Source organism: Anopheles coustani, chromosome 3, assembly GCF_943734705.1.
Source record: "Anopheles coustani chromosome 3, idAnoCousDA_361_x.2, whole genome shotgun sequence".
In the NCBI taxonomy this organism is placed as follows: domain Eukaryota; kingdom Metazoa; phylum Arthropoda; class Insecta; order Diptera; family Culicidae; genus Anopheles; species Anopheles coustani.
The window spans coordinates 23,621,110-23,633,864 of NC_071288.1; the positions used below are offsets into that span (position 1 = coordinate 23,621,110).

The window sequence follows — 12,755 nt, forward strand, 5'->3', positions numbered from 1 at the left end:
TTATTCAATTCTCGATTCTTTGGAAAAAAGGGATCTTTCCTTCCTCGATGGGTTTTTGCAGTCTTTTTGGGGAATTCATTGATCCTTAACTGGAAGATTCAGATCCATGGACTTCATTCAGATTCACTCAACAATAGTTTAGTGCTATCAAGGGTTCAAGACCGGATACGATTATTGAATGCATTGAAGGTCAAGTTTGAGGAAGCGTTCGATTAACAAATGGCGTTTTTGCTTTCTCTTCTTTCCATCTTCCAAATCTGACCAGTTGACCACACCCGGGTGAAACTGAAAGATGTCGAAAGTACGGTGCCGGGTGCCGACTACATCAATGCCAACTACATCCGCCAGCCGACGGAGGCGGAACAGAACGACATGAGCTCGTCGTCGGAAAATCTGGCCCAATCGGGAGTCGGCGGTAGCGGTTCGCTAAATGGCGGCGGCATCGGGAATGCGACCAACAACAACTCCACCAACGGCATCAACGGGCTGGGTCAGCCGACCAAGGGTTGCTCGAGCTGCCAGCTGCTGAACAAACCGTGCGCCCAGTGCTCCCTGAAGACGTCCGGTGTTGAGGTAAGCAAGCGTCCCGCTCCCCTAGCCTCCGAGCCTTTCAGCGGTGATGCAGTTTCTGATCACGAACTTTCGGATCGTTTGCAGTCGATGAAGCACAAACGCAACGAGTCGCTAACCTCCCGGATGCAGCTGCAGCAGCAGCAGTCACCGCACAAGCGGGACGAAAAGGACATGTTCAAGACGTACATCGCGACGCAGGGCTGCCTGGCGAACACGATACAGGACTTCTGGAACATGATCTGGCAGGAGAACACGCGCGTCATCGTCATGACAACCAAAGAGATGGAGCGGGGCAAGAAGAAGTGCGAAAAGTACTGGCCCGATCCGCAGCAGAGCAAGGAGTGGGGCCATGCGCGCGTACGCTGCCTGAGCGAAACCAGTACCGCCGACTACACGCTCCGGGAGTTTCTGCTGTCGTGGCGCGGACAGGAGGATCGCAAAATCTACCAATACCACTTCCAGGTGTGGCCGGACCACGGCGTACCGGCCGATCCTGGTTGCGTACTGAACTTCCTGCAGGACGTGAACACGCGCCAGGCGCAACTTCAGCTGGAAGGAGTGATGCCGGTAGGTGCTCGGACGAAAATGCAATTGTTTTTCTACGGTCCGAAACGGGAATCGAAATCTGACGGTTTTCCTTTTCATCCCCTTACCGTATATTCGCAGGGCCCCATATGTGTCCACTGTTCGGCCGGTATCGGACGAACGGGTACGTTCATCGTAATCGATATGATCCTGGATCAAATCTTACGCCAAGGTGAGTGGCACGAGCAGCGGGGGCAACACGATTGAGCGATTATTTACCATCGGTTCCTCGGTTTTTTCTTATTTAAGGGCACGAGTGTGAAATCGACATCCAGCGGACGATACAGATGGTGCGCTCGCAGCGATCCGGCATGGTGCAGACGGAGGCCCAGTACAAGTTCGTCTACTTCGCCGTCCAGCACTACATCCAGACGCTGCTGCAGCGGAAACAGGCCGAACAGCAGAGCCTGCAAGTGGGCCGCGAGTACACCAATATTAAGTACGTCGACGAAATCTATGTCTAAGTAGTGATACACCGGTTAACCGTAAGACCCGACTAGGGGACCGAAAAAAAAAGTACTACCAACTTTACCCGTCACTACCACCACCACCATCACCGCCTCATAACGCGCAGTGCACGCGCGGCCCAGCGGCCGATCCTAGAGAGCTTGCGTCGTTTGTAAACTTTGTTGGTGCCCCGTGCGTTCGTTCGTTCCACCTTCTTCTCCGTAGTTGTGAAAGGGCTCTACGACGGCCCCTTACCCCTCGTTCAGCTTTTCGGTCCGTTTCTCTGTAGCTGTCCGTGTTATATTTTCCTCTAGAATAGTTTTCGGCTTGGCTTTCCAACATGTGTAGTCACGCTGTAAAGGGAAAAGGGAGGGGGAATGCGCAGGGAAATGCGTTGTACATAAACGTAACTGCACCCCCGCCAGAGGGGGTTGGTTACGCACGCGCAGTTTAGGAGCAAAGAAAAGAAAGGGGGAAAGGCTGCTCTATGGCACGTACATTCGTTGTGATATTACATTACTTTAATAATTTAACCGCTCCGTATTCGTACGTTAATTTTTGTAGATTAGTTTTGCGTTTCGGGTTTTAATGGTCTCTCGATGTTAAAAAGAGGAGAATGGATGCAAAAAAAAGTGTATCAGAGAAGAAAACGTAGCCCAGTTTTTATTCGGATCGTTGTAACACAGATACGTCAATAGATGATTGAGCAAATAAAATCTTTTTAGGGCGAATGAAAAGCAAATGTTACGGGCTGAAATGACGAGCTAGCCAGCTTAGCCGGGAAAATAAATTTAAAAATAATAACTTAAATAAACAGAACAACAAAATTATTAGAGGTAGGCATATATTTAAATCATGATCTTGGAATAGAGCATCCTCCCGATGTGTAACCATTTGCAATAGAAGACACTCGTTTGATCAGACTGTTCCTTTTTAATATATCCAATCTATTTCATGTGTCATCCTTCCATTATAGTGTTGGAAAATCGATCAATTTCCTGACCTTCTTATTTCTATAAACAAGGACCAGTAGTAAAACCATGGGCTATAATCACTCAACAAGGGAATAGATTCGTCGATAAAACATTTCCAGTGAAACCGTGGCGTCCGAAAATGATGCGTTTTATGCTTGGGATAGAATTTTTATCCATTATTGATTGAGGAACGATCGTTGCAGATACACGCAATCTAAATAGGTAGTACGAACATAAGTTATAGAAATGCTGAAGGCTGAATCCGGTAGTATTGGCCAGCGTCATCCATCTCTGCTGAATATCACCAAAGAAAGAATTATTTAAAGATCTATTTACGGCAGTTGAACTCGAAACTCGGTTGCGGTTTTCTGTCTACAGTTTGTTTGCTCCCTGCGATCTAAACTGATCTCGTTGGCTTCTGGTTTTTTATTCTTGTTGTAATCTTTTCTTATTTCACTTGCTCTCAAATTGTTGTACTTCTTTCATCCGTTCTTTAACCGTGCCTTTAACGCATAGAACGGAGGAATAGTTCATGGTAGATTATTTTGGAAGCACCATTCGATTCTGCGTCCAGCGGAACCAGCAACTAACTCTGTTTCTCTTTCCTTTCGTATTCATTCCGCTTGGATCTACACCACGCCAAATGCAGATATGCATGCGACTCGAATGATCTGCAGCGCACGCAACTTCCGCCGTCGCTGTCGACCTTAAGCTTAAACACAAGACAAGACTTGCAGAACAATCGTATGCAGCACAGCCACACGATTAGGTATAGCAATAAAAAAAATCAGCTGTTTAACTCGTGGCTGCTTATTGTGCCGATGCTCATTTGATTTGTTTACAACAACTATATTTTATATTCGTATTTGTTTGGTAGTTAAGAACGTTTTTTTAGCATGATCTATCTATTATAAGCTTTTTTTTTAATTTATGGCACTTTTACCGTCTTATACTTGTGCAAACAATGTTGGCCCTTACCGTCAAACTGTGTTAAACCTATAAAGCATTTTTTAAATATGATTTCTATTCTTTCACAGGTCGACTTCGGACTCACAGCTACCATTACCGAGGGCAGTGAACGATTTAAACAACTCATTATCAGGTAGTTATCGGAAAAATGCGCTTTGCTTCCAGAATTGCAATGCTAATAAATACCTGCATCGCTCTGTGTCTCTCCCATTTCATTACAGTATATGAGAACATTCGCAAAGAGATTGGACGTGCACCACCGCCAACACCACCGAGAAAATCATGACAAATGGATTTTTAAGTAAACTAAAGTCAAATGCTGTGAAAATTAAACAAACAACTTCGCTACGGGAATGCTTTCCATCAGTCCAAGACGAAGGAGGACTAGCAGATAAAAAAAGGGAATACCGAAGTAGGCTGGAGTGTAGCAGCGGCGGAACCCCATGCGTTGTATAGTTTCCCAAATAGTTCCATCGATTACTAATTTGATATTGAAAGGTTAAATGTGATGTTTGTGTGTGCGTGTGTGTTTTTTTTTAAAGTTACGATTATTATCTCGCGCGGTTATTGGGCGCGAACAGGCAAGAAGCCGGACGCTAGGTAATACTTTACCGAGAAAATGATAACACCACAACCGTTCCGAGCGATACACGATCGACGCTTGAGAATGAAAAAGTGAGATACTAAAAGCTAAAGAAAACCGAAGAAAATTTATGGAAGCTGCGTACGTTAATTTTAGTCCGGACAGTGAATGACAAAGCGAAAATGTGGTCGATATAGATATCTGTTTTTGCTGTCCCCCTATAATTTTGTTTTGTTTTTAATGTATGTTTGAAAAACCGCGGAATTATAAAGGTCAGCATTCGAAACGAAACATAACGATATGTTTTTCCACCGTATGACTATATCGAATGATAAACAAAATAATATACTATATACTATAAATATGTGTGTTTAAAACAAGCTTTGATTGTGATTGAGGATCGATTTAGAAAGCGAGACAGCCAGAGCAAGGGAGCAAGGCGAGAATGAGAGTTGAATTGAAATGTTGAACCATATTCATCCGTTTCGTACCGAACGGATGTAGGAACAGTTGCATGCAATCATAGAAACACAAAACACGTTCCCTGAGGTTCCCAGTTGGGGATAGTGCAGACGATTTCTGGTATATAAAGCATTCACTCCCGTCAATGTGCATAAATGTGTAGTGCTTAGATCAAACCAGTTACTAGACCAACCCCGCCAAGAGAAGAATCAATCTTCCCATGCCGTCTAAAGGGGGCCGACATAGGCATGCATAACGAACCGAAACAGGATAAATAATAATATGTTAAGCAGGCATATGAGATAGCGATCGATAGGATAGCGCGACGGAAGATATAGAAAATAAAAAGACTACAGTTTCAAAAAATGGCTTGACCCGAAACAAAAAACCAGAAGGCAAAACTAATCAGAAAAAAAGAAAACAAACCAACCAGAAGTCTCTATTTTTGTAAAGTAACAAAGTCTTAACAAAGGAGAAAATGTTTTGATGAACGAATGCTATAGATGAGAGATTACGAAATGGGTAAAAGTACGATTATAATGAAAGCTGATGTAACTATTTGCCTAACACTTTCAACACCGAACGCTTTAAAGAGCGAATAGAATGTTGTAAATTATGAAAAGCTTAATAACTGAACTTACGGACCAGATGCGATGAAAGACTTGGCAAAAAGGCAACACTTCAATCTAGCAATGAAATGCAGTAAGTTGTCAAAAAATGCTGCAAAGCGTGTTGTGCACCATAAGTAACTTCAGCTGGTCACAGTTTTCGTTTTTATTTCAAATAATAACCTACCGGTGTCACTACACAAGCATGTTCAAAATGCCTAATGTCGACTTAATTTTGCCATCTTTTGTCAAGTGCAGGGAAGTACTGTGGTCCAATGTTTTGCTGTTCTCGCTAAACAACTTTGAAATACGTTTCCGTTTAATGCTATGTCTAATACATCCACACCAGAAGACTAGGAGCAAAGGGTTAACTTGTAAGCATTAAGTTTTTTTTTTTTTTCTAAATGTGTTTTAAGCACTACCGATGATCCATCTACTTCTGTTATCGCTTTATTATAATTTCACAGAAACATGCTGTACCAAGCTTTGGTTTTGTTTAATTCACTAACCTAACCTGCAACTAGAATGCGGTGCTATCGCACCATACTTATGTTAGTTATTTTTGTAATCTGTTCCATGGTTTTGTTACTAGATGCCTTCCGTCTTGTTACGCACGTTTCCGTTTCGACCAATGGGACTTCCGCTTCAAAATGTGTTCAGTTGGGCAAAGCGAAAAAAAACAATGCACTCATAACCGACTCTACAGATTCGGCCCTTTCTGCCGGCAGTCAGAATTAAAATAAAAGCTGAATGTGATGTAGCGGTAAATTACGCGGCAGAGAGACATTTAGAGAGAGAAAAAGTGAGACAGGCGGCGGGAAAGCGTTGTGTTGTTGGAAGTACAATTGTCAAAAATAGTTATTTTTAATTAAACAAAAAAACTATACTATTTTGCCGGATGAAATAAATTTCGAGTGCATTTTCCAGTCCCCAGTTGAGCGATAGCATGAGTCCAATAATGTTAATATGCTGTGTTGGTCGGGAAGCTAGACGCACCCCGCAAACGATTTGTGGCCGAATAGAATGAACATTTGGAGAATGCAACTAGCATAGGAATAAACTGGCAGATAAATAGACACACAGTTAAACAATAATAATCGTTATTGTATGAAAAGATAATAGTTTGTTACTTTGCATTATTTGACTAAATCTACCATCCGAATTTCTACGAGATCTCTACACATACCATTTGTTTTTATAAATTTTCTAGTGTCTTCTAATCTATGTATTTTCTGCCAAGTGCAACCGGATTCAACCGGATTCAACCGGGTTGAATCAAATCAGCTGATGCAGTTGGAATATCATGTGCTGCAGTTAGAAATAATGTTGTAGCTGCTATGATATCATCAGAAAATCCCTATAACATTAAATTGTTAACGTCACGTTCAAACTACAATAATGTTTCACTTCGATTACGCCGTAAAATGGCAAAAGTTTGTATTGCGCTATGTTGGCAGCACCGCTTGCTGTCATAGTATCGGGCGAACGGCAAATGTCAAAATCCAAGCCTACCACATTCGCTCTTCCGGTACGGTTCTTTCTTTCCCGATCAACACATCAGAATGGGTAAGTCGTCGCTTGCTCGTGTCCGCCCGAATTATGCTGCAAAATCAACGTGAATGCATTGGAAACGGTTTGGCCGACATTGCAGTGGCTTGGCTATCATCTGCCACGCCTAAAGTGAGTGAAAGTGCCTTCCGTCGAGTTGTTTTGTTCAATTTTTCGACGATGCAACAGTCCACGTTTTCCGATGTATTTGTGTTGTGACCCGGTGATGGCAGATGCCACCATAGGGACTTGCACCCGGCGGTCGATGAGATCGTGCTTACTTCGTTGCAGTGGTTCATTAAAATGGTTTATGTTTTGTTTTATGACCGCAACCCGCAGGTATTAGCCGTGATAGCTATCACAAGAGGCGGGCAACCGGTGGTAAGAAGGCTGCCATCCGTAAGAAGAGGAAGTATGAGTTGGGACGCCCCGCCGCCAACACCAAGGTAAATATGGTCAAGTTAAGGTTTGGTTTGTTCGACTATCGAGCCACCTCGCTGCTGGTTCCATAATGCTGACGAATTTTCGTTTGTTTGCAGATTGGTGCTACCCGTGTCCACTTCGTGAGGAGCCGCGGTGGAAACAGGAAGTTCCGTGCACTCCGTCTCGACTCCGGCAACTTCGCCTGGGCTTCGGAAGGTATGGCCCGCAAGAGCCGTATCATCGACGTCGTGTACAACGCGTCGAACAACGAGCTCGTCCGTACCAAGACGCTGGTGAAGAACGCTATCATCGCCATCGACGCTGCCCCGTTCCGCCAGTGGTACGAGAGCCACTACCTGCTGCCGCTGGGCAAGAAGCGTGATCTGAAGGCCGGCGAAGAGGATGTGATCGCCAAGCAGCGCAGCAAGCGTACGATGAGGAAGTACCTCAAGCGCCAGAAGACCGCCAAGATCGATGTCGCCCTGGAGGAACAGTTCAACGCTGGACGTCTGCTGGGTACGTATAATCTGGTGCAACGATTGTGCAAAGTGTTGTGGTCGGCATCGACGATTAGTGCGTGCGTTGTTTTTTTTTTTTTTTTGTGAGGAAACGAACTCGAATGATGATACCATTTCGTGACTCACGTCCAAGCTTCGGCAAGGATCAATCCGGTTGGTACGCTCGTTCTGAGATGCCTATTCTGGAGCCAGTGAGATATGATCTTTTGACTCGTCATAGTTACACTGATATCGAGTTCTTTTACCTCTTACTAAAAACAATTCACACCCCTGTTGGACGTCAAATAATCGTCCCATGTGCTCGGACGGCAATAATTATTAACCTTCTCTTTTTTTTTGTAGCTGCCATTGCTTCCCGCCCCGGACAGTCTGGTCGTGCTGATGGATACATTCTGGAAGGCAAGGAACTGGAGTTCTACCTGAAGAAGATCAAGAACAAGAAGTCGAAGTAAACTTAGCGGCTGCTGTTTCTGAGCGGGTGTTGGGCAGGTGTGTGGTGGAAAAGTGGTTGGTATTTGCCGTAATCTTCCGCCATGGCCGGGTACCACCGGCGTCGTTCATGCGGGAGATAAATGTAGGGGCTCGATCCATTCCTCGTCGACACCTATGCCGAGCATTATACCAACACCACGAGAAAGAGATCGACAAAGAAGGCGAAGGAAAGGGTGAACCTTTAAGTGAGGAAAAAATAAAACTTGATTAAAATCCAAGTTGAACAAAATTACTTGTATACTTTTTATTTTGTGGATGGACTGGCCTGTACTGGCGGAAAGAAATAGCAAGGCAACGTTTGATACGGGATGTTCAAAGTAGCCAGTTCCAAAATGACAATGTTTGGTATGTTATCGAATGGACAGCTTTTTAGTTTAGGGGAAATGAATTGTTATTTGTTATTTTTTAATATTTGAGACAAAACGTTATTAAAACGTGGAAATCTCTTCAATCAAACCAAATCTTCGAATTGCATATCGTTTCTACTGCCGAGATATTTTGTCATTATGCTAGCATTTTCACCGGGCGGAAGAAGCGCGAAGGAAAAAAACAACGAACCAAAACATAAACCAACCGCTCTACAACATTGAAGGTTGTCAAATGGCAAAAAAGGTCAGATCAATAGCAGACCAGCCAGAAGCGGAAAGAGTGTTCGCAGATTGTTAGCATTCCAAATTGTGTGCATTTGCGTGAATATTTGGGAAGAAACGGCTGTTGTGTGTTACAACGTTGCGTTCGTCACGGCGGGCTGGCATTAAGTAAGGCTGCGGGTTGAGGGAACGAAGAGGGCGGAAATACGGTTCCAGCAGCAGGATGACGCTTGACCTAGTTCGTCCACCAGCAGTAGCAGCATGGCCAGCATGGATAGCGTGTTGCTATTGATTGTCCGGGAGTTCTGTCAGCACGGCTGACGACACAACGTGGTCACAACGTCGCCCCGTGTGTGTGCGCGACGTGCGTGTCGGTGGTTTCGATTTATGAGCCGCGTCGAACGTACACATCCGGAGGACGACGAGGACGCGCAACATGATACCGTGGATGCGGGAAAAATTCGCCGAGCGGCGTGCCCGATGGCAACAGTCACGCAAACACCAACCACGCGGCACGGCCGGCGACGGCGTATCGAGCTGCAGCTCTGCGTCATCGACTTCGGGTGCTCCGTCCGCGAGCGAACCATCGTCCGGCACGGCGACACCCGCCACCAACGTGTCCCCCGTGCATCAGCAGCAGCAATCGCAGCAATCGAATGCTCGTCCGCACGGACACAAACATCGCCATGGGCAACGGACGGCTAGGCAAAAGCTACATCCATCGCAGCAACCGTCGACTTCTTCCGCCAGTGGGTCGTGGCGTTCGAGGTAAGTGAGTCGCGAACAGCAGTGGTGGTGCCGGGCGTAATGGATAAAATATTTGGCCGGTGGTTTACAGCTGGTAGTAGAAGAACCCGCGGCAGGTGAGTGTGAACCGAACCGAATCAGTGTTGCAGCAACCATGTTCGGATGGGTCGGGTAAACGTGCTAAAATATTCATCAACCAGAGATATTTGCAATGCCCGATTTCAGCGATAAACTAGGATTTTTAATGAAGGGCAGCTACTGCCCTCTTCGTTGATTGGGAAAACGCGGAAAGGGAGCAGGGAAATGAATGTTTTATGAACGAATATTGGGCACCTTTTATGTTAAGCTTTCTTTTCTTTCTATTCTTTCTATTCCTTTTTTCAAACCACAGATCGAAACATAGCGCACACCGTGACGATGGGGAGGCTGGCCATGGACCAGAACAAACGGTTGCGTTACGAATTATCAGTCCCAGGGGAGGCATGGTGGATGTGGAGGTCCTTCGTACCTTAAACGGGCGCCAGCTGAAAATGCACGCGCTGGAAAAGTTCGCCAGCAATGCCTTCACGATGCCCCACTTTTCGTCCGACCTGGACGAGCTGGCCGATCGGTATCGTATCATACGCTCGCACAGTAGGCGCATCTTTCGTGACGACGAACTACTCGCCAACTGCGACGTGCAGGATGAGGGTGAGTTTGCCAGCCTCCGTAGCATGGGTCGATTTTATTGGTGACATCCATACTCGTTTTTCAGAGGAATTCCTTTTGGTCGCCAAACGCATCGATCCGGCCCCATTGGAGGAAAGCCTGAAGGGACCCTCGGCGGCGGAGATTCTGGCTGCAACACGCCACATTCCGCTTTCTCGCATCAATCAAGCATCGGTCAATTTTAATCTTGGCATGCTGCAATCCGATGTACGTGTCGTGCTTGAAGAAAACCAATTAAGTATTTCATCGTTTAATGCATTTGCACCTCTTTCCGCAGCTTCAACAGGACTTACGTAGGATAATGATTTCGCTATCTAAAGCGTCAGCGTACGTGCACGGGACGGGTCCGTGTGCGGAGAAACTGATCGCCCTATTCCACCAACGGTTAATCAATCGAAAACGGCACCAAATTAGCTCGGTCGAGACACTGCTTGAGATGGGATTCTCGCTGGACAAAATAAATCAGGCCTTACAAATAACGAAGTATGTTCCCGCGGAAGACCCGAAAGACAAGCAGAAGAAGTAAACAAATACTAATACCTTCGTGGTTGTTTCCTTTGCTCAGAAACGTCTTTCCTGCGGCACTGGACTGGCTTATCCAGAACGACAGTACAGCGAAGCTATTCAACTGTGATAAGAGCGGCTCCGGTGTTAACGTGGTAGTTGCTTCTTCTTCTTCCTCCTGCGTCACAACGAACCAAATGCAACCGACGACTGTGACGAACGACGCGGGCAGCAATCCGACGATGTCGAGTCAGAGGGGACGCATCAAATCGGATGCCGACATAAACGACACCAAATCATTCTCCACCCCGTCGTCGTCGTCGGGTCAGTCGATCGACGAGCCGGAACAGGCGGGTTGCGAAACCGGCGAAGAGAGTGAGGGCGAAAATGGGTCACCGAAAACGAAGGATCCTTTCACGGTAAGGAGAGGGGAGGAATATTTACGAACGAACCACATTTAAGCTTGTAAAATAACTTGATTTCCCTTTCTTCCTGTTCAGATAAAGCAAGACAACGTTGCAGCACTGCTGGAAATTGTGCGCATGTACTCGGAAAAGACCGTTGTTCCTGCCCCGGAACTGGTCATCTCGATCAGTGAGATGGGCTTCGAGGAGGAAAGCGTCCGTGAGGCTCTTGTTGCGACCCACAACAATCAAGCTGCCGCGGTAAGGACCCGCTGCGGAGACTATCTGCACGTTGACTGAGCTTGCAAACTCAAACAAACTTAATCTTTCAGTGCGAGTGGCTGCTGGGGAATCGGGTCAAAAGTGTGCAGGGATTAAACGACGGGCTGCCCGACGATTCACCGATACTGCGCGTCCTCATGGCTTCACCACAAGTACAAATTAGCCTAGGAAATCCAAAGATGTTTATCGGTAGGTCAGCGTAACGAAGGGAGGGGCTCAAGTTAAACAAACAAAATACTCGTTCAATTTGTCTCTTCCTCATTAGCACTGATCTCAATGTTGGACAACTCATCAACGATGACCATGTGGCTTAGCGACAACGATACGTCGTCCGTGCTTGGGCACATTCTGCGCACGTACCACGAGGAGAAGCACATTGTCGCTATCAATCAGTTCAACAACGCCCAGGGTAGTTCCGGCCAGCAGCAGCAGCAGCAGCAGCTGCAGCAGCCCCGTTAGGGAACACCCAACGCTTCCCCCCGACGATGTTGTGTAGAATTTTCCTAGAAACCAACCATATAGACAGCGAGAGGCGGCCATCGGAATGGCACAAGAAAGCTTTAATGCTCCACGTCCCCCGTTTCACCGAGAGAAGCGCGCGTGTTTGTGTGTGTGTTTGGTTTTCGCAACGAGCGATTTGGCCGTGCGCCGTAAGCCTATAAGCGTAGATGAACGAGTAGACACCCATTGTAGTAGACCGATTTGGCCTCAAATTGCAAATGTAGATGGTAGCAGCAGAGCATAGAACGTTACTACCGCATTTATGTTGCGCTTCGCATACAAAGTTGACCGTTTGATACGTAGTAGAGTTAGAGAAAATCAATGATGATGCTAAATTTCTTAAGCTTCGATATTCCGTTTGACGACACCAAAAAGAAACTTTTGCACAATATTGCCACCACACAAACACAAGTGACACACACACACTCACAAAAACTGCACGAACAAAACGGCACGCCGTTAACGCAAAAAAAAGTATTGCATTTAAATATAGTAGATTTTAAAACGCCAAAGATGCTATATACCTATTACGCGTAAGGATGATATTTTATGAAATTCAACGAACGACTTGTGATTTAAATGGATAAACCAACTATGTGAAACATTCAAACCAAACAATGAAACGACAAAGAAATGGAAACGAACGTACATTACTACCTTGCGGCGGGCACGAGGAAGGCAGACGTACCTTCTCCGCGAGCGCGGAACCAAAAAACCTAAACTCCTCTAACAAAAGTGAGTAATAAAAAGGCAACGAATGTCAATCAAATGATAATGGCGCGACTAATTTCGTTATTTCTTTAAGTGAAAAATAGAAAAACTGACCATTATAGAGAT

At 45.7% G+C, this 12,755-nt stretch overlaps 3 protein-coding genes across 5 annotated transcripts in view; all 3 read left to right on the forward strand.

Annotated features, from left to right (window-relative positions):
• LOC131260906 (tyrosine-protein phosphatase non-receptor type 11) overlaps positions 1-6,134 on the forward strand; it is a 35,272-nt gene extending 29,138 nt beyond the window's left edge. For all 3 annotated transcript variants that reach the window (XM_058262756.1, XM_058262757.1, XM_058262758.1), the window contains exons 7-12: positions 266-573; positions 658-1,140; positions 1,240-1,330; positions 1,408-1,597; positions 3,617-3,681; positions 3,770-6,134. In XM_058262756.1, the coding sequence (XP_058118739.1) occupies positions 266-573; positions 658-1,140; positions 1,240-1,330; positions 1,408-1,597; positions 3,617-3,681; positions 3,770-3,834 (1,202 nt within the window). In that variant the 3' untranslated portion in view covers positions 3,835-6,134. The remainder of the gene's footprint in view (positions 1-265; positions 574-657; positions 1,141-1,239; positions 1,331-1,407; positions 1,598-3,616; positions 3,682-3,769) is intronic.
• A 581-nt stretch (positions 6,135-6,715) lies between these two features.
• LOC131261142 (small ribosomal subunit protein eS8) lies at positions 6,716-8,411 on the forward strand. The gene is made up of 4 exons (XM_058263072.1): positions 6,716-6,767; positions 7,089-7,195; positions 7,289-7,688; positions 8,033-8,411. The coding sequence occupies exons 1-4, from the start codon at positions 6,764-6,766 to the stop codon at positions 8,140-8,142; spliced, it is 621 nt and encodes a 206-aa protein (XP_058119055.1). The 5' UTR covers positions 6,716-6,763; the 3' UTR covers positions 8,143-8,411.
• A 393-nt stretch (positions 8,412-8,804) lies between these two features.
• Positions 8,805-12,667, forward strand: LOC131272070 (ubiquitin-associated domain-containing protein 1). Its single transcript, XM_058273688.1, has 8 exons — positions 8,805-9,540; positions 9,911-10,209; positions 10,274-10,434; positions 10,505-10,710; positions 10,793-11,150; positions 11,232-11,396; positions 11,468-11,606; positions 11,683-12,667. Exons 1-8 carry the CDS (start codon positions 9,209-9,211, stop codon positions 11,874-11,876), a joined length of 1,854 nt encoding a protein of 617 aa, XP_058129671.1. The 5' UTR covers positions 8,805-9,208; the 3' UTR covers positions 11,877-12,667.
• Positions 12,668-12,755: the final 88 nt, after the last annotated feature.